Source organism: Corvus brachyrhynchos, unplaced genomic scaffold, assembly GCF_000691975.1.
Source record: "Corvus brachyrhynchos isolate BGI_N302 unplaced genomic scaffold, ASM69197v1 scaffold95, whole genome shotgun sequence".
In the NCBI taxonomy this organism is placed as follows: Eukaryota; Metazoa; Chordata; class Aves; order Passeriformes; family Corvidae; genus Corvus; species Corvus brachyrhynchos.
In genome coordinates, this window is record NW_008238347.1 from 113118 (window position 1) to 132525 (window position 19408).

Sequence of the window (19408 nt, forward strand, 5' to 3'; positions counted from 1 at the left end):
CTCGGCAGATCCTCCTCACAATTGGCTTTAAAGGGGAAAAAAAAATCAATTAGGGAGGATGAAAGCAAAGCCACGAGCAGGCTGGAATGTTCATGACAAAAAGGTGAGGTTCCTGTAACATGTGTTTTATTCTGGATGAACCTGAGGGAGTAGCAGGAATATCAGACCCCTGTGCAGGCTCGGAAGCGTCCCAGCTGGAAATTTGCATTGCTAGTGATGCCTTGTTCTCTGGTCCTAAAAATATGAGCCAGACACAGTTAGGGTTATATCACAGTTAGGGTGATAAAAGGGGTACCTCAGGTGCACGAAGCCGTCAGGTGGGAAACGCCAAGGACTCCCTGTTGAGCTTTTGACAGGGTACCCTTCCTTCTCGGACCAGGGTAAGAGAGCAGAGGAGGCTGCTGTCCCGCTAAGTTCTTTATTTCGTAGTCTCACAGCTTTCTTGAAGGCAGAGTTCAAGGGGTTTACATGATAAAGGCAAGCAGCAACAGCAACAGGCAAAACAGCTTCTTCTTCTATATGCTCTATATGCCCTATATCTTTTCTTACAGAAGTGTGGATTATATTTGTTAATTGACCAATAGGATTAACACACGATTCTAGCTCTTCTTTTCTTAACCTATCCTGGTCTAATTCTAACAGCTTAAAAGCCTTACACAAGTGTTACATAGGTATTGCACAGATTTGCATTACAGTTTCTCTCAGTTCTTATTGTTTATGTGAACACTCCTTCTAAAAAATGTGAACAGTGTAATTCTAGCTAGATTTTGTCTAAAGTAAAGAAATTCTGTGAAAATTCTGCTGCAGTAAGAACTGTGTTTAAGGTCTCTGCTGTAGCTTTTCAATGTTTAAGGCACTTAGCATATATTTCTACTAAAAGTTAAAAAATCTGTATTTCTATTTCACTTTGGTGTGGCTTCACGTATCTCAGCTTGTCCAAAGGTTTTAATTCAACCCCTGTGCTTTGGCTTCCCTTTGGGGCTGAGTCCAGAGGAGCTTTCACTCCAACACCACCCCCCACACGTGACACGTGCACAATTTTCATAGATTCTGCAAATTAGCACATCTGACAAGAACCCCCCAGTCAGGAACCTGCCCGTGGAGTAGCCCCCCAGATGAGATCCAGGCCCTGCTTACAAAAATATGTCTCACAAAGCTGCTTTCAGCCTTGGTTTCTAAGGAGAACCAAGATAGCATAGGGATCCTGGAATTTGTTTTGTCTTCCTGCCTAGGGAAATGTTGAAGCTAAGCTGCAATAAAAGGCTACAAAGTTACAAATACTTGTGTAAAGAATACGGACAATATATGAAAGAAAAAAAAGGTAAAACCTGAAACAGCATCAGCGGCCATGGGGCTCCTTCCGTGGGCTGTGACATACCCAAATTTCCCTGCTCAGAGCTTGTCCCTTGTGCTTGCAGAGCTCAGCTACGCGTGGATCTTCAACGAGTACCCGAGCTTCGTGCACCAGGACAGCCGGCGCTTCGTGTCCCAGGAAACCGGGAATCTCTACATCGCCAAGGTGGAGACCTCGGACGTGGGCAACTACACCTGCGTGGTGACCAACACCGTGACCAACAGCAGGGTGCTGGGGCCCCCCACGCCCCTCGTCCTCAGGAACGACGGTAGGAGCCTCCCAAGCTGGCCTTGGAGACTCTCCCGTGCTTTTCGTGACTGGATGTCACCCAGACATTGAAAAGTGGCCTGAAATGTTTATATTGGAGTTAAGGGAGAGATTTTTCTCCTCAGAGTGAGGCTGGAGCTGTGGTTCAAACTCATGGACAGCTAAAGTTGCTCTTCCCAGCTGAGACTCTCAGAGTCAGGCAATAATTACAAAAGAAAACCCTGATGGGATTTGGCCAAAGACAGGAAACAAAATAGATTTTAGAGTCTGGATATACCAGTTTTTCTCATTTTATGCAGCCCAAAAGTGAGCAAAGGCACTTTGTTTTTTCGGTAACTCTTAGCTCAGCCTGTATTTCCCAGCAGAATTAGGGCTATTTTTAGTGGTCTGTGGAATAATACAAAAAAGGGAGAAGAAAGCAAAAGAGGATTTCTAAATTTATACAGACAATTGATCTGTATCGTCGTCATTTTTGAGCAGATAAGAAAAATACTTTGCATGCTAATTTACAATTAAAATTAATTAAAATGTCTCTGTTCAAAGGCTAACAGTTGGAACATTTGTTCCAGAAATAGAAATGCAATGTTAGCAACTTCTCCTGGAAGATCCACTGTCACCTCGTGGTATTTGACAAAAATTCCTTGCTTGGAAAATGCAGTTGCTGCAGCCTCCTGCCCATCAGGCTGACACAATTCCTGTGGATGGGAAATGCTGTTGGTGATGAGGAATTGTCACAATGGGACTGGGAGGGGTGGAGGTGCTGCTTTTCCAGATCTGCCCCCCCTTACAGGGAATGCTGTGTTCCTACAAACACAGAGGCAGCAAATCTGTCCCCAGTGAGCCATGGCATGGATGGCAGACAAAGAGCAATGTTTAAATTTGCCTCATACTAACAACTGCAGTGCTGAAATTATATTTTTAAATATTTCAATAATAGGACTTTTTTTTACAAACCCCACTGGAAGAGCTGGGGAGGGACTTGGTACAGGGGTGTGCCGTGCTAGAACAAGGGGCAATGGCTTTAAACTGATGGGGCAGGGTTGGATTGGGAAGGAATTCTTCCCTGTGAGGGTGGTGAGGCCCTGGCACAGGGTGCCCAGAGCAGCTGGGGCTGCGCCATCCTGCTCCAAAGCCTGCTGGGTGCATCCAGGTGTTGAGAGCTGCTGCTCCTGCAGTGCTTCTCAATTTTTCTTAAAAATGTGGGATTTTCGACATCAGGATTGAAACAGGAACAGTAGGAAAGCACCGAAATAGTCCTGGAATAAAATTGCCATCAGCAGCAGCTGTATGGGCCAATTAAACTCTACCATTTCACAGGTGTTGTCAGGAAATGCCTCTCATCTCCTCAGACAAATTAGCCTCCTTCTGAATTCCTGGGACTTTCATCCCAAAGCAGGTTTTTAAGCCTTGATATTGAAAGAAAGATACAAAAGCCTCTGAAATGCCAACACATGGAACATCTGATGTGCGACACTGGAAGTGTTCTCCAAGCTACAAACCCGGGGTCTATTTTAGTCTTTTATTTCCTCCTCTGTCCCTGCCACCTGCACAGCTAAGTCAGATGTTAAATCACCCAGGAACAGCAGGAAAAATGAGGATTTTCTGCGTGGAAGTGATCTTGGATTCAGGATGGAGATGTCTCAACTGCTCTGATGTTGCTCCTATAAAGAGGAGACAGCAGGGCTCACTTCATACCCGATATATATTTGTGTAGGTAGGCAGGTTGTCACTGCAGCAGGAGCCTTGTGATTTTTCCAGGTACAAATCCTGATTTTTGGGTGGTTGGAGTTCACAGGAAGGCTGTGAGAGGCCACAGCTGCTGGGCTGAGGGGTGGCAGTGGCTGTAGCTGATGTCCCACAGCCCCAGGGAAACATTCCTACCCCACTGTGGGGTTTCATCCCCCTGGGATTTCAGCTCTCCAGTCCCAGCCCAAGGCAAAGAAATGGGAATGAATGAATAAAAAGTGAGAGAAGGGGTAAAAGATCTCCATAAGTTCTGAATAAATAAAAAGTGAGAGAAAGATCTCCACAAGTTCCATCAGCTGCTGCTTTGGAGACCACGGGGCAGTTCTTGGCTTGATTGAAGCTCACCCAGCTAATACTTATCACAGATTTTGGAGAAATTTAGGCAAGATTGCAAAGGTTTGGCAGGTCCCAGTTGGGAAAACAGGATTTGGAGCTTTTTGATGGTGCAGTGTTGACATGCAGAGGGCTAACGAGTGACATGCCACGTAATTGCTGTTCGTGTGGTTTGTAAATGCTGGAATGTCACCACGGAATCACAGGTTTCCTCTTCCATGTGCCAGGCAGCACATGAATGTGGGGAGAGTATTCACATTTTTAATAAATGCATTTAATTTTGACAACTGAGGCTGTGCAGCAGCTGCTTTGTTGAACGTTCATTTGCAATTAATGTGTTGGAAGAAAGATGACATAACCTGCTGTTGTGCCAGAACAGGTCAGCAAGCAAAGGTGGACTTGGTGCAAGCCTCACACTGAGCATTTTCAGCTTTATCACTGGAAAATGAAAGGAAAGAACCAGGATTTTCTTGCATCCTGTGTGAAAAGCAAAGGGAACAGAGAGCAGCACAGCAATCACAGGCCAGCACCAGCAGCTCTGATGCGCCCCAGTGTCACTGCAGGCTCCTGCTGGCTCATTTCTGGTTTTCTGGGATTCATCAGGGCTGACCCAGCTCAGCTCCTCCCTTGGCCACTGTCCAGGCAGCGCCGCACTGTTGAGATTTAAACTGCAATCATCAATTAGCTGATAATCACTATTGGTGAAATTATATGTGCCGGGTCTAAGACAGTACAGTGAGTGGAAATGGAGCCATTTGTCAGGAGTGTAATGGCCTTTTTATGTGCACAAATTTTTAAACACAATTTCATAAAGAGGCTGCCACGCTCTGTGATTTACTGGGGCAGTAAAAAATAAAGAAATTACCCGAGGAGCAGATGATCTCTGTGCATTGAAATCCTGGAAGTTAATAGAAACCCCTATTAACTCCAGGGATTTTAAAACTTCTTCCTAATGGCTGTTTGTTCCGTGTTTCAGTTCTAGAAGATGCTGAACCTCCCTGGTTATTGCTCCCCTTATTTCACAGGTTACCTGCAAAAATCCTGCATGTTCAAAAGCAAAAAGTAACAGAGCCATGAAGAGATTTTAATCTTTGGCAGATGGTGTGGAGAGTTGGTTCAGCTTCTCCTCTGGCAGTAAATGGGAAAAGAGCCCACACTCCACGGCTGTTAGGAACAGGCCATGTTTAAAATGAATGGATTAATTGGGCAAGTAATGATGTATAGAACAGCTCCGTGCTAGCACGGGAACACTTGTGAATTTACTGCTGAAATCCAACCAAGCCTTAGCATCTCCTTTATGTTCACAGGGGTGATGGGAGAGTACGAGCCCAAAATAGAAGTGCAGTTCCCAGAAACGGTTCCATCTGCGAAAGGAACAACGGTGAAACTGGAGTGCTTTGCCTTGGGGAAGTAAGTCTGGATCCATTATTATTATTATTATTACTATTATTATTATTCCTGCAGCTTTTCATGTTCATGGTGCTGGATTGTGGAGTTTGCAGCAGTTCCTAACAACCCACTTCCCTCAGCAGGAGTTACTTATGGCCAGTTTTCATAGCAGCCAGAGGGCCTGAGGGCTCTTGTTTCTGGAGTAAACACTGGCAACACTTCTAAAATGTTGGGGCTGGTAGGAAAATCATCACAGAATCCTAGACTGGTTTGGGTTGGAAGGGACATTCATGACCATGCAGTGCCACCCCCTGCCGTGGGCAGGGACACCTCCCACTGTCCCAGGCTGCTCCAAGCCCCAATGTCCAACCTGGCCTTGGGCACTGCCAGGGATCCAGGGGCAGCCCCAGCTGCTCTGGGCACCCTGTGCCAGGGCCTGCCCACCCTAAAATGGATGTGTTGTTACAGCAGAACCCCAAACTCAATTGGGTCAAAACAGCATTTTAATAATAAAATGTCTCCTGCTTTTAAGGCTCTGTGAGAGATACACCACGATGAACACATGACTATTTATGTTACATATAACCCCTCCGTAATAAAATTCCTCTGGATGCTGTGCCAGGCTCCTCACACTGACCAGACCCATGGCTTTCTCTGCACATCTTACTGTGCTTCCTTTTTGTCCTCCAGCCCAGTGCCCACGATCAGCTGGAGGAGGGCGGATGGGAAGCAGATCCCCAGGAAAGCCCGGAGACACCGATCGAGCGGGCTCCTCGAAATCCCCAACTTTCAGCAAGAGGACGCCGGACCCTATGAGTGCGTGGCTGAAAATGTGAGAGGGAAAAACGTGGCACGAGGACAGCTGACATTTTATGGTAAGCAGGCTGCCTGCTCTCAGGGCTTTATTGTGGCCAGTGCAATCTGCAGTAAACATTTTGTGAGGACGTCATTTTGCCAGGATACTTTAAAAATGACTTTCTTTTCAAATGGCACATCTCGAGAAGGGTGTAATTTGAAGTAAAACCTGGCTGAATGGTGCATATTAATTGAGAATCAGAGCAGCTGGAACAAAAACACATCCCTGGAAGGACATTGGCATGGAAACGTGCTGGAAATGCTTGGAAAGGTCTTGTTTGCCTTCTCGTGGTTGGGAGGGTAAGGCAGGAGATCTGGGGGAGCATCCTCATGTTTACAGCTTGGCATTTATGATGTATGGGTTGCCCCAGCTTTCCTGGATGAATGTTAATTGCTGATAACCAATTAAGAACTGCTTTCAAGAGGATCAATGATTGCACAGCAGAGAGAGTTGGGATTTAACAATGTCAGGGCAGAGCCCTCTCCCCTCAGAGGCTTTCTGCACCTGCTTTTCTCTCACTGAAATCAGAGTCCTTGAGCCAGGCACTGTAAAATGTCAAATTTCAGCTTCGAAGGCCTGCTCTGTTAAGTAGAAGATGCATTAATCCCTCTGGTCCTGGTGCCCATCCCCAAATTTCTGCTGGAAATAGCCCCACAAAGCAAACCCAAAGCGTGGCTTTACCTGTGCAGAGGTGAGTGAGAGTTGTGGCGCCACAAGGGTGCCAAGGTTGGTTTGGTACCAAGGTTCTGTTTGAGATGTTTTGGAGAGGACAGGCTGCAGCTTCCACATCCTCCCCCACAGGAGTGCAGAGACCTCCACAGAAAAAAAAGATTCCTGGTTTGGTTGCTGCCCTGTTCCCATCTCCAGGAGCACAACAGTGCTGTTCTTTGTAGAAAATACGGACAGGAATTGAGGGTTTTCTCCCCCAAATGCTCCTGAGGGCCCAGCTCCTGTTAGCAGCGAAGATGGGGTTGAGCTCCAGCAATGAGGAGAATGGTTTTTGATTTGTAGTGATTTTGCCACAGAAAAAGAGTTTGGAAACCAACCCTGCTGGCAACCCTGAATTGAGTTTGGTGGGTAATATAACTTTTTTTAAAGAAAGTAGGGACATTTTCAAATTGGAAATATTTCTAAAAGACATTTCATTTAGAAATCGGAACTTTGGGGGCCTCCAATTGAAATGAACATTTCTCCTTTTAAAACTGAGGGAAATATGAAACGAGAAAACATTAAGAAGGAGTGAAAGAGCAAGAACAAAGTGAAATCTTTCATGTTAAGGAAAGAATCCAGGGTTGATTTGAATGGCTTTAAATTTTTTTAATTAGATGATTTAAGGATTCCGTTTTCTGTGCCGTGTGCTTCTCCTGATTTTTCCCATGTGGAGAGTAAATTAAAAGACTCATCAGTTGTACAGTTTTGCTCTACCCACGGCCAAAGCTGCCTTCCTTGGAAAGCAGTAAATGGAGCCTTTGGAATACTCCCACCACAGCATATATTGAGTTATAATCTCATTACTGTAATGAATTTATCACTCTGGATCCTACACAAAAGCTGCCACTGTGGCTCGTGCTGGTTTTCGCACCCATCGTGGCATTTCAGCAGAGCAGCTCGAGGTTTTCTGGGAAGAGGAGTGTCCTGCTCTCAGTCTCACACTGGGAAGCCTTTGCATCTCTTCCCTGAGAGTGGAGGAGTTCCCGATGGAGAGGTGTCAGCCAGACGCCTCTCCTGCTGCAGGTTTTAAAGATAATTCACTAAAATATCATCCTTGTTGTCTTGAGGATGGTGATTTTCCAGGGAAGTAGTTCGTTTTTTAGGATAACTTGTGTTTGGCAGCCAGCACTGAAAATAGATCTCTTAAAAAAGCCCAACTTGCATTCTGTACTCTGGGCTCTGGAGTTCCACGTGGCAGCAAAATATTTTAGGGGAAAGTAACTCATTGTAAACTTCTATACAAACAGTTGGAGAAAAGAACATAATTTTCCTTAGTAATTGGGGGTTTTAAAGCTGAGAAGTGTTATTTCATTACTGAAATACAACAAAGAGCTTTCAAGTTGCTTTTGGAAGTTCGGGGCTGGTGCCTGGAGAGGGCAACCCTCTGGAGGTGCTGAAAGATGCTGGTTTGGATGGATTTTAGGAAGAAATTTTTTATCACGGGGGTGGTGGGGCCCTGGCACAGGGTGCCCAGAGCAGCTGGGGCTGCCCCTGGATCCCTGGCAGTGCCCAAGGCCAGGTTGGACATTGGGGCTTGGAGCAGCCTGGGACAGTGGGAGGTGTCCCTGCCATGGCAGGGGGTGGCACTGGAAGGGATTGAAGGTGCCTGCAGCCCAAAGCAGTGTGGGATTCAGTGGGATCTGGGTTATCATATCCACATGCACTGATGTGCTCTGCAGGCCACAACGTGGCTCTAACAGCACCACTCCTTTAAACCAAGATATCAGCCCCTGAGCATGGCATAAAAGAAGAAAATAGAAGAAAAAGAAATTCAAATTTGCCTGCTCACTGTAGATAACCCAGCGTTGTCAGCTTCTCTCTGTGCTCCTGGAAGTTGTCAGGGAAGGTTGACTTCTGCTGTGTTTCATTCTTGTATCAGTGTTTATTTTCTCCTCCGTTAGCACATCAGTGACACTGAAGTTGTTTGACATCCTTGCTGCAGCAGAAGAGGTTAATTAAACGTGCAAGATCCATTCTTGCTGCATTTCCTGTGCTCTGAGCCCCTGCACCAGGCTGTGTTTTACCGCTCTCCACAAGCGTTTGTTCCCGGGGCTGAGTTCCCCTTGATGGATCAACCTTCCCATGGAAACATGTTCCTGTTAATGCAATTACAGCAACTTACTCCTGTTTCCCTGACTGATGGAACTCTGCATGACGCATTTCCTTGCTGTTCCTCTTGTTCTCCCTGCTATTCCTGCCTCAGGTTAATTCCTGGCAAAGGGACATGCTGGGATTCTTGGGGCTGTCCCATGCAGGCCAACAGCTGCACTTGATCTTTGTGGGTTCCTTCCAACTCAGAATATTCCCTGATTCTGAATTAACAAACTGGACTGCACAGCCTCCTCTTTCCCAACTTTTAGCAGCTCTAGCTGCTGGTGCTGCCTTCCTGACCTGGCACCTGAATCCCGTGGCTGAGGCAGGTGAGGTCCCAGCAGGACACAGGGCAGAACCACTGCCTCTTCTCCCAGTTTCTCCCAGTTTCTCCCTGCAGTGAGGGCCCTCCACGCCATCAGCTGTGTGTTTTGGGATGCACTCCCATTGACCTGATTGTATTTTTAATCTGCCTGCTCATAAATTTTACATTTGCTAACCCTCCGCAGGGCTGAGATTTATATCCCAAGCAAACAGCAGTGCCAACAGTTATTTCTCTCCTGGCAGAAGTACAGTAAACAGGTTACCTTAACCAGCTAATTTAAAAAGAAATTGCCTTTTTGTCCATAAAACCAGCGTCAAGGAGATGCTCATTTATTATTGATGTTTAATTCATGGCAAGTTTAGATGCTGTTCCAGCCAAATCTTCTTTTGTTGATATTTGTGACCCAGAGCCTGCTCATCCCTGGGTTTGAACTCCCGGGGTTCCGCTTCCCTGGATTGACTCTGACGAGTCAATGCAACATCTTGAGATCCCCCTTCCCAACAAAATATTTAGTCTGAATAGCAGAAAATATGAAAAATAGCTGCTGGTTGACGTGATCCAAATATAAACAAGTTCAGTGGGGCTGGGAGGGACAGCACTGGGGAGGGCTGAGGAGCTGCACCACCCCTGAGAATGTTTGTTTGCCAGGATTTTGATGTAAAATGTGGGATTTGTCCCTGGCTTTCCAGTCAGATCAACGCTGGGAAATATCCAAGCTCCAAAGCAGCTAAACCAGGAAAAAATTGCAGTTGAAATGTTTTCCAAAAATGTTGTCACAGCACCATCCGCATTAACAGCCAGTCAGACGTATTTGTCTCTAATTACAGTTCTTTGCAGCAGTCTGTAGGATATTCAGCAGAACCCATTTAATTGGCTGGGCCCCTTTTCAGATTAAATCCTTCCCAAATCCAAGTCCCACTAGGAATTTGTGAGGCTCCTTAATTCTGCAGTGAAAAGAGTCCCCTTTTCATCAGCAGGCCTGTGTTTTATTTGGGCAAAAGCCACTTTATGCCACTCTGTAAAACAGCCTCAAATGTAAATCAGATTATGCTCTTCATTACGGCCAGAGGTCTAAAAAGGAAATTTGCACAAGTGAAAATCAGGCAGCTTTATGTCTGCTCAGTTTAGGTCCCAAATCATAAATAATTTGATGCAAATTCAAATAAAGTGAGTTTCTGGACTGGATAAAAATACAAGAAAATTCACATAAATAGGGCAAGTGGATTATGATATTATGACTATATTATTATTAATTGTCTTTCACATCACTCACTAGAAAACCCTGTTGCTACCTTTTACACAGGTACCTGTTAGTAGAGGGGGGAGTAACTCTGCATTTTGAGTTCTTTGCTGCCCAAGGGAAGTCTTGCATCCAGAACAAGCTCCTGCGCAGAGCACGGGCGTGTTTCTCATCGGTTTTTCCTTTTCCAAGGGATTGCTGGAACCCTGCTTACAGAGAAACCCAATTTTTAGGAGATTCAGAAAAAGTCTCATATTATTATCATTGTGGCTTGGAGAAACACCTCTCCAGCAGGAGAAGCAAAAATACAAATAGGGGGAAATACAAATAGAAATGAAATGTGGAGGTTACTCATAGAGCAGCCCACACCTCCCTCACACCCCTGAGCAGCTGCAGTTCAGTGTCAGGATGAAAAATAACTAAATCCAGGAGGATGGGTCCCTATGGATGTGCCTGTAACACCACCAGCCCTTTGGTGCCCACAAAAACAGGGGAAAAAACCCTGTAATGGTGCAGAACAGCTCATGGAACAGGAGGTAAAGGAGAGGTAGGGACAGCTGAAGTGTTTTTATCAGCTGGGTTAACTCCTTCAGATTTTCCTGTGTTTCTTTTCCTCTGGTCTTTAATATTCCAGTGCCAAGCAGAACTCCCAGGCTGGCTTATTCGGGTCAGTCCTGGAGAGAGGCAGGAAGGAGACATCCTGCCCGAGTGGCAATAGCTGGTGATGTTTCCAAAGACTCAGACAAATGGAGGTTGTTTAGGTGCAACATTCCAGCAGATTGCTTTGGTGGATGATTTGCACACCTTTAGGTTGTATAGATTTCAAACAGTCCTTAACTGGCAGTAGAGGTCAGGAGGAGGGGATTAGGAGGAGGAAAGGAAGAGAGAGGAGAAGTGGTAACTCGAGGTCTGGTTTCACATCCCTGTCATCTTTGGGAAGGAAACAAATGAGGGATCTGAGGGGTTTGTGCACAGGAGCTGTGTCCCCATTGGGGGCAGGATGACGTGTGCACTTGTCTGCACAAGCCTTACGCTGGCTGCACTCTTTATTTTCAATTATTCCTCTGTTTTTCCCACCTGGTTGGTTTTTATTCACGTCTTACACTTGGCTTTCTGGTCTTTAGACTGCTCTGATCCTGGGCTCAGTCTCAATCTCCTTCGAATAGAGATAGTAATGGACAAGTCATTCAGCCTTTCATCTGCCATTAATGATAAATTACACAGCCTGCACCAGGTCATCAGCTGCTAGAAATTGGCTTAGGAGCACTGAAATCAATATACACCAGCCAAGAATTGGACTCTGGATGTGTATTAGCACCTCATTTGCTTGAGTCTTTTTGGTTGTTTTGAACTCACAGGTGACTGCAGAGTCCTACAGGTTTATTTCTGGCTAATTTCTCATATTTCTCCCTTACTTCCGGGGGTTTGTTACTCATTTCTGAGGGGATGCATCATCACCTGCCACATCATTTCATTTTCAAATATCTTTTGGGACATGATTTCCAGTTCCTACTTTTGCCTTTCAATTTATTACAGTGAAGGACAGACTGCCTCTGGATTTTTTTGTCTTAGAGAAGTAAGAATATATTTGGGCATATTTTCCTATTTACCTGGTTTTAACTGTCCCCATAAAGGACTGAAAGGTGATCAAAGGTAAACAGGGTTTTTTCCTCACTATTTCCATCACTTTTCTTCTGTTCCCCTGAGTACAAACTCCAGACAGCTCTCATCTCCTAGGAGGGGGAGATTTTTCTTTAAAGAAATCCTTATGTAAGAGTCATGCTTATATCTCTAAGCCTTTTCTTTCACTTTATAGATTCAGCATACGAATTTTGCTTGCAACTCTGATGAATTCTTAATCAGCTTCCAGATTTTTCCTCCAGGATGTTTCCAAGGCCAGTACTATCTTGAGTACTCCAAGCAGGGCCAAAATATTTCCTGTAAAAAATTCCTCTTTGGTCAGCACCACTGCAATGATCCAAAGGACTTTTTCTAGACCAGTCACAAATTAAACCTTGCCATTATCTCAGAGAATGTAGCTGTACCAGAAAACGTTGTAGAGAGGAGCTGGTTTCATCTCCTTATTTGAATTATTTTAATTATCATGCCTGGAATCTCGTGTCGTGTTACCTTGGTCTGATCCCCAGTGGGCGCCTGTCAAATTTCATTAGGTTGTGGTGACTCTCCTTCGGTGGCTCAAACATATTTGCAGCGTGAGCCAACCCCTGAGTATTCCCCAGGATGAAGCCAAGAGCTTCTCTCTGCACTGAACTGTTGAGAGGAGAGGTTGACCTAATTAGAAAAGGCTCCCAAAGAGCAGCAGAGAACGAGCTCCTGCAAAACAAAGGACTCAGAGCTCTTCACTGAGATTATTATTTGACCTGTGCTGCTCGCTCTGGAGTTGTCTGCACCATAAATGGCTCTGGGATAGAAAATTTAACCAGTTCAAACCATTGGGGGGGGTAAGGGTGGTGTGGGGTGTGAGGCTGTGGCTTGTGGGTGCTGCACCAAAGGGTGATATAAATTTGGGGGTGGCAGCTTCCAGCACTGCACGTTTCAATCTCAGCACTCAGGGCAGGAGTTGGGATGAACAACCCACAAACTACCCCAAAAACTGCCTCTTGGAGAGAATTTCCCTCATCTGGGGAGTCTGTATGAAATGAGGATGAATTCTGAGTTTTCTGTCCTCACCACAGGAGTTATCCTTGCTTTTATATAGCACACAGTTACGAGCACAGCTTACCATTCATGGCTTCTCTTCATTTGCAGATTATTTCCAGTTGTTTTGTCTGGGTTGGTTTTTTTTTTTTTTTGTTTTCATGTGGGAAATCTGTAAAACAGCGCTGCAGAAATAAAAAAGGCAAATGGATGTGTGTGGGTTTTATAGAGCTCCTTTCATGGGATCATAAAATTCCCTTCAAAATGATGAGTTAGATGCTGTTAGAATAGTAAATATGTAAATTCACAAGTAATTTGCAAATGTCCTTGAGCCACTGAACCCGTTGCAATTGCTCAGCTCGATGGAATTGTTCAAGTTCTTACTCCAGATGACAGAACTGACTTTCATCTTCCTACATTTAAAGGCTTTCCCTTTCCTATCTCTTTATATCCAGACAATAAACAAGCTTAAAATATTACAGGGGCAGGAGGGGCAGCCAGAGAAATAAACACCACTCACTTTTCCTTTCACTTCTGCACTGGCAGGGTACTCAGTTCACCTTTTTTTTGGAAGTCCCTTGGAGCTGAGACTGTGGAAAGCTCTGCAGCTTCCTCTGCACTTTGTAGGCACATTCAGGGTGCCAGGGGTGGGGGAAAACACAGCCTGAGCTCTCTGAATTTTTGTTTCCAGCATCACATCATCACAGACATACCACTGGTTGGGTATAACCATACCAATTGGCCATTTTGATATGATATTTTTTATTTATCCTTTTGAGCCCATCTCTGGCCCCTGTCCCTATCCAAAGGAGATATGTAAAGTTGCGACCTGGCTTTGAGGAATCTTAATTTTTTCTTTGATTACACGGGGAGAAGTATTAATCAGGTTCTTGGAGACCTCTGCTGGTAATATCATCCTGCTAAGTCAGATGTTCTTATGTCAAAATAGGGCAAACGACAATTAAAAAAATCTGAACTCATCTATTGTTTAATGGGACCTTCTGAAAAGTATTATAGGAATAGTAAGATACTATTAATAATAAGATCTTAGAGGGATAGTATTGTATATTGTAGATATATCTGGAGGAAAGGTAACTCCTCAGCAAGTCTGAGGGTTTGTATGGTCTTCAAAACCATGTGGTAATTTTAGTGGAATTTAGTGGAATCTGGCTAAACTTAAACTCTATTTAAAAAAAAAGCCATCAAACCAATAAAAATGTGTGAAACACAATTAAAAATACAACCTCACCAGTGGCTGAAAACTTCCAGTGCCAGTTTTCACCAAACTCTACCAAAATGTGTCTCCAATACCTGCTTGTGGCCTTTCTAGGTTTATTCAATTAATACAATTATTGGGTCCAAAGGTTTTTCATTCCTGTGGCAAGATGTGGAGTCAAGACAAGACTCAGAGCCTGGGCCTGAGGTAGTGCCCATAACCATGCAGTTACTGGAATCACCCTCATTTCAGTGCAGAAGTAGTTCTAAATGACAAATTTTGAAGTCAGAAGCTAAATTTTAGAGCTTTGAAGCCCAAGTCATAGAGACCCTGAGGAGGAAAATGCCTCTGTTTGAAGGACCAGGGGTGTAACTATTGCTTTGTTTTTGTAGGATGAGCAGGCTTTCTGAAGCTACTCTTTTTCTTTAAGGGTTTTTACTAAAAATAAAATAAAAGCAGCTTCTGATATTGCCCGTGCCACCTTCAGAAAGCAGCACTGGGCTCAAGGAAGAACAGAAATGTTTAGCCGTTTTTAATTGTGTTATTAAACCTAAGTCATAAACGTGCTGGTAAGGGAAGAAACGTCCATTTGGCAGCACAGAGCTGCTGTTCCCAGCCACGAGGCTTCCCTGCTGCTTCCCTTGCAGCCCAGCCCAGCTGGATCCAACGCATCGGCGACGTGCACGCGGCCATCGAGGAGCGCGTGTCCTGGGAGTGCCGCGCCAGCGGGCGCCCCAAGCCCTCCTACCGCTGGCTCAAGGACGGGGAGCCCCTGCTGCCACAGGTAGGCACTGCTGGAACCCCCTGGGGAGGGGATCTCTGGGTGCTCTGATGCTCTGCCAGCTCTCTGATCTCTGGGTGCGTGTTTATTTTGGGATGGGGAGGATGGAGGTGCTCTAAAATCTTGGAATCGCAGAATGGTTTGGGTTGGAAGGGTCCTTCAAGGTCATCTTGTTCCACCACCTGCCACTTTCCACTGTCCCAGGCTGCTCCAAGCCCCAATGTCCAGCCTGGCCTTGGACACTGCCAGGGATCCAAGGGCAGCCCCAGCTGCTCTGGGCACCCTGTGCCAGGGCCTGCCCACCCTCACAGGAAATTCCTCCATTCCCTCCCATGCTTGGTAGCACCTCCCTACGACTCCAGGAGCTGCTGCCAGGGACAAGCAGGACACACAGCAGCTCTACGTTCAGAGCTCCTCACCAAAATGAAGGATCCACAATACAAACCTGAGGCTGGAAAGAAGAAGAAGGAATGGTTGAATGGGATTTTGGAATCCGTCACCAGAGAATGATGACCCCGGATTAATTATTTTAATTTATGATGCTCAGGTGAACTTCAAGTGATAATGAAACCTTTGGGTTCCTGCTGGTCTTTAGTGGTGTTCCCACTCCTCCTGCTGAGCTCTGTCCCTGTGCAGGTGACCAGGAGCTGTGGAATCACACCCCTCCCACCACCACGTCTGCCCAGCCTCTCCTGGAGGGTCATCACCCAGTCCATGACCGCACCTTGTCACCACAAACTCAATCAAGTCACCAAAGCTTTGGCTGCACAGTAGCCAGCACTTTTCCCCCTTCACTTATGGTAAAAGAACACGGCAGCCCATACTTGATCAAACCCTGATAAAAATTGCACAAACATTACATTTCCACCCTAAGGCCAAGTAGAAAACCAATAGCTCTTTATTTTAGAATTTTTTTTTTAAATGTCGAACTCCCGGGGAGGGAGGGAACGCTTTGCTGTACTTATTAGAATTGATAACTCGAGCTCCATATCCTCAGGCTGACAAATGATAGCCTGGTCTTTCATTCCACACACTAATTCTGGCTGCTTCACGCTGGTCACTGGCAGATGGTCCTGTTCTTACATCACGGTAGTGGCTGATAGGAAGTAAAGGAGCATTAAATTATTAACATCTGCATTGCTTTCAGTAAACTGCAGAGGATTTTAAATGTTTCTGTCTGTGCTGGCTAAGATGGCAACCAGTCTTACCAGCCTGCATTGCCATAGGGACTCAAAATGGCTTCAAGCTGTGCTAGGGGAGGGTCAGGTTGGATGCCAGGAGGAATTTCTCCATGGAAAGGGTGGTCAGGCCTTGGAACTGCCCAGGGAGGTTTGAAGTCCCCATCCCTGGAGGTGTCCAAGAAACACCTGTATGTGCTGTAGTTTAGTTGATACGGTGGTGTTTGGTCAGAGGTTGGACTCAATAATCCTGAAGGTCTTTTCCAACCTTAATGACTCTGTGATTCTGTGGAAGCACCATTGCTTTAAATGTTTCTGAGATGGGGTTGGCTGGGATGTGCCACTGTGGAACTGAAGTGCATTTCTTGCTTCAAGCTTATCTCCTTGAAAGGGATATTAATCTAAATGCTTTGGGTATTAAATCAATGAGGGGTCAAGGGAAAGTCCTCCAATTTAAATTGCATTTACCAACTCCTATATTGGTTTTACCATTTAGTCTCTAACCTGACATAAATTTGGCTGGCAGACAAATAAATTGCAGCATGCAAATTCTTCTTGTTACTGCTACTTCCTTTGATCCACCTTGCTATAAAATACAGCACAACAGCCTCTGGGTTTATGTTCCGAGGAGGCATCTCCTTGTTTATTTTGGAGTTTGTTTTGCTGTTCCCCCAGGGCAGAGTGCAGCTGGAGCAGGGCTCTCTCACCATTCCCAACGTGAGTCTCTCGGACGCCGGGATGTACCAGTGTGTGGCGGAGAACAGGCACGGCGTCATCTTCGCCAGTGCAGAGCTCAGTGTCATAGGTGAGTTCACTCCCTGAGTGCTGCCACCCTCCCAGGGGCAGAGGAGCCTCTGCCCACGCTGCTTTTGCCAAGTTGCAGCATCTGAAGCAGAGGGGGATCTTTGACGATTTATTTTGAAGGAAGGAGTGAAATGAAAACTCGAGGAAGTGGAGAGCAGAGAACAGATGTGTTTTACTTCATCCCATATTCCCATATTCCTGCAGGTGACAGAGCTGGCAGGCGCATTCACTCTCCTGCTGGTTAAAGCTATTTATGGAGACACCTGAGCATTGCCATTCAGAACATCCAGGACCATAAATGCCCGGTCCTGGGCTGCAGAGGTGACTCTGCTGAGGATGTGGTGACAAACCTCCCATCTGAAGAGACCTTTCAGCAATCTAATGGCAACCAAAACACTCCCATCCCAAAGAAAAGCAGCTTCTGCCCCGCAGTTCTGTGCACACCTACTCTGCTCCTCCCACGTAATACCAGGAGAAGCTCATGTGAATCCAAGTGGGGAAGTAGCTGAGGGGAAGGAGCAGAGATCACAGAGCCAGGAACTTCTCAGAGGTGCCAGTGACAGGAGAGGAAGAAGTGGCCCCAAACTGAAACCCTGGAAATGCCACTTCAAACAAGAAAAACTTTATTTTGAGGTTGGTTGGACACTAGAACAATTGTTGGGCAACCTCCTGTGCTGCTCCTGGTTGAGCAGGGGTGGGATGGGACCATCCCAGAGGTCCCTGCCAGGCTGTGACTCAGTCCCAAACCATGTTCGTGTATGAGTGGCAGGCCTGGTAAGTGCTGTGTCAGCACAGGGATGTTGTTTCAAAGGGTCAAACACAATTCCTGATTACAAAATAACAGTTTAGTCACTCTCAAACCAAATGTTCAGTAGCAGCATTCCCTGATTTACCCTGAAGAACAAAGCACGAGGTTTTTTCCAGCTATGGGAGTTTCAATTATTGGTCATTTTTTATCATCAGTGATAGATGCCTGCATAGAAAAAAAAACCCTGTGAAGGATTGTCTGTGTTGCTGTTGGAGAAAGGTACGATAATGCTCAATAAATTAGACTTCACAATGCTGAGATTTATTGGACATGAAAGAAATCGAAATAAACCCACTGATGCTTTTCCTGTCTACTTAAAACCTGGTAAAAAAGGAGCTTTGGGAAGAAGGGAGATGTTTTCAGAGGAGAGAGGTTTAATCCTTGTTGGTGGGGACTCCCAGGGTGTCCCTGTGCCCAGCAGCTCCTCATGTCCACACAAAAACCAGATTTTGGAGACTCTGGTCTGAGAAACCTGTCAGGGAATATTTATTTGGCCAACTTCTCACTTGGGTTCTGCAGCTCTGTTTCTGTCTGTCACAGGAAAAGCACCCAAATGGTGTCCTGCAGATAAATTCCTGTGCATCTGTGATTTAACTAGGCACATTTTGAAAGGAAAGCAGCAGGTTTGCCTTTCCACTGGAGTTTCAAAGCAGGGCAACATTCTGAGCCCTCCCTGGGAAATTTTCACTTTTAAACAGATCTGACTGTTAAAATGGTTGTTTTAAAAGGTCCTGAAGTTAAGCACTTGCTGCTAGTGGCGTTTAATCATCTCAAGTGAGACTTACAGCAAAATGAAGTGAAAGAGGGAAATGGAAAATTACAGACAGAGCTTTTCTCAGAGTGATTCTGCTCAATTATTGTTGCCAATTATCTTGCCTGGAGTCTTTAAATAAAAGCAGACTCCTGTGCTGCTGGACACTGTAAAATACATATTTTGAGATGCAGTCTTGTCTTACAGAATTTTTAGGCTAGATGTTGAAAAACAAATTGAAAAAATGAAATGTGGGCCTAGAGTGGGAAAAAAAGGTCATTAAAATCCCCATTGGACAAACAAAAGGTGTGAATAAATTAAATTTATTACTCCTGAAGTGGCACAGAGAAGTTGTGGCAGTGCTGAGAAATGAGTCCAGAGTTTCTAAACACCAAATGACAACGTTTTGAACATCACAGAACAAAACCCACAGTGAGCAACTCCTCTGTCTCACACAGGAGCAAGAAAATGCAGCAAATGACTCACAAAAAACCAGTCTAAACCATTTATCACAGAGATGGGAGTAACAGGATTATTCAAAAAAATCTCTTTTGCTCATAAATTCGGGACAATCGTATGAGAAATCAGTTTCAGAAGTGATAATTTATTAATAATGATATATGATATAAATATTAAAGCATTTGGTTCTGGGTGCATTGGTGGGACGTGTCCTCAGGATGTCTCCTTTAATTCTGGAGTGTTTTACAAAGCCAGTGCTGATTTCAGGGCTTTTTTATGGTCTTTAATATCATACCTCTGTTTCTGAGTGTGATTAGATATGGAAAACAAAGCAGCTCAGAGATCACAGAACTCTGATTCAGGAACTTGGATCACTGTTGGATCATAAAGCCCATCCCATTTTCAGTGTGGGATTATGCTTACTCACCTCTGTGGCAGCAG

General features: G+C 45.2%; 1 protein-coding gene across 3 annotated transcripts in view; it reads left to right on the forward strand.

Moving 5' to 3' along the window:
- CNTN4 (contactin 4) overlaps positions 1–19408 on the forward strand; it is a 176508-nt gene that overhangs the window by 108852 nt on the left and 48248 nt on the right. For all 3 annotated transcript variants that reach the window (XM_008634445.2, XM_017735222.1, XM_017735223.1), the window contains exons 6-10: positions 1419–1622; positions 5008–5110; positions 5780–5964; positions 14834–14970; positions 16821–16950. In XM_008634445.2, the coding sequence (XP_008632667.2) occupies positions 1419–1622; positions 5008–5110; positions 5780–5964; positions 14834–14970; positions 16821–16950 (759 nt within the window). The remainder of the gene's footprint in view (positions 1–1418; positions 1623–5007; positions 5111–5779; positions 5965–14833; positions 14971–16820; positions 16951–19408) is intronic.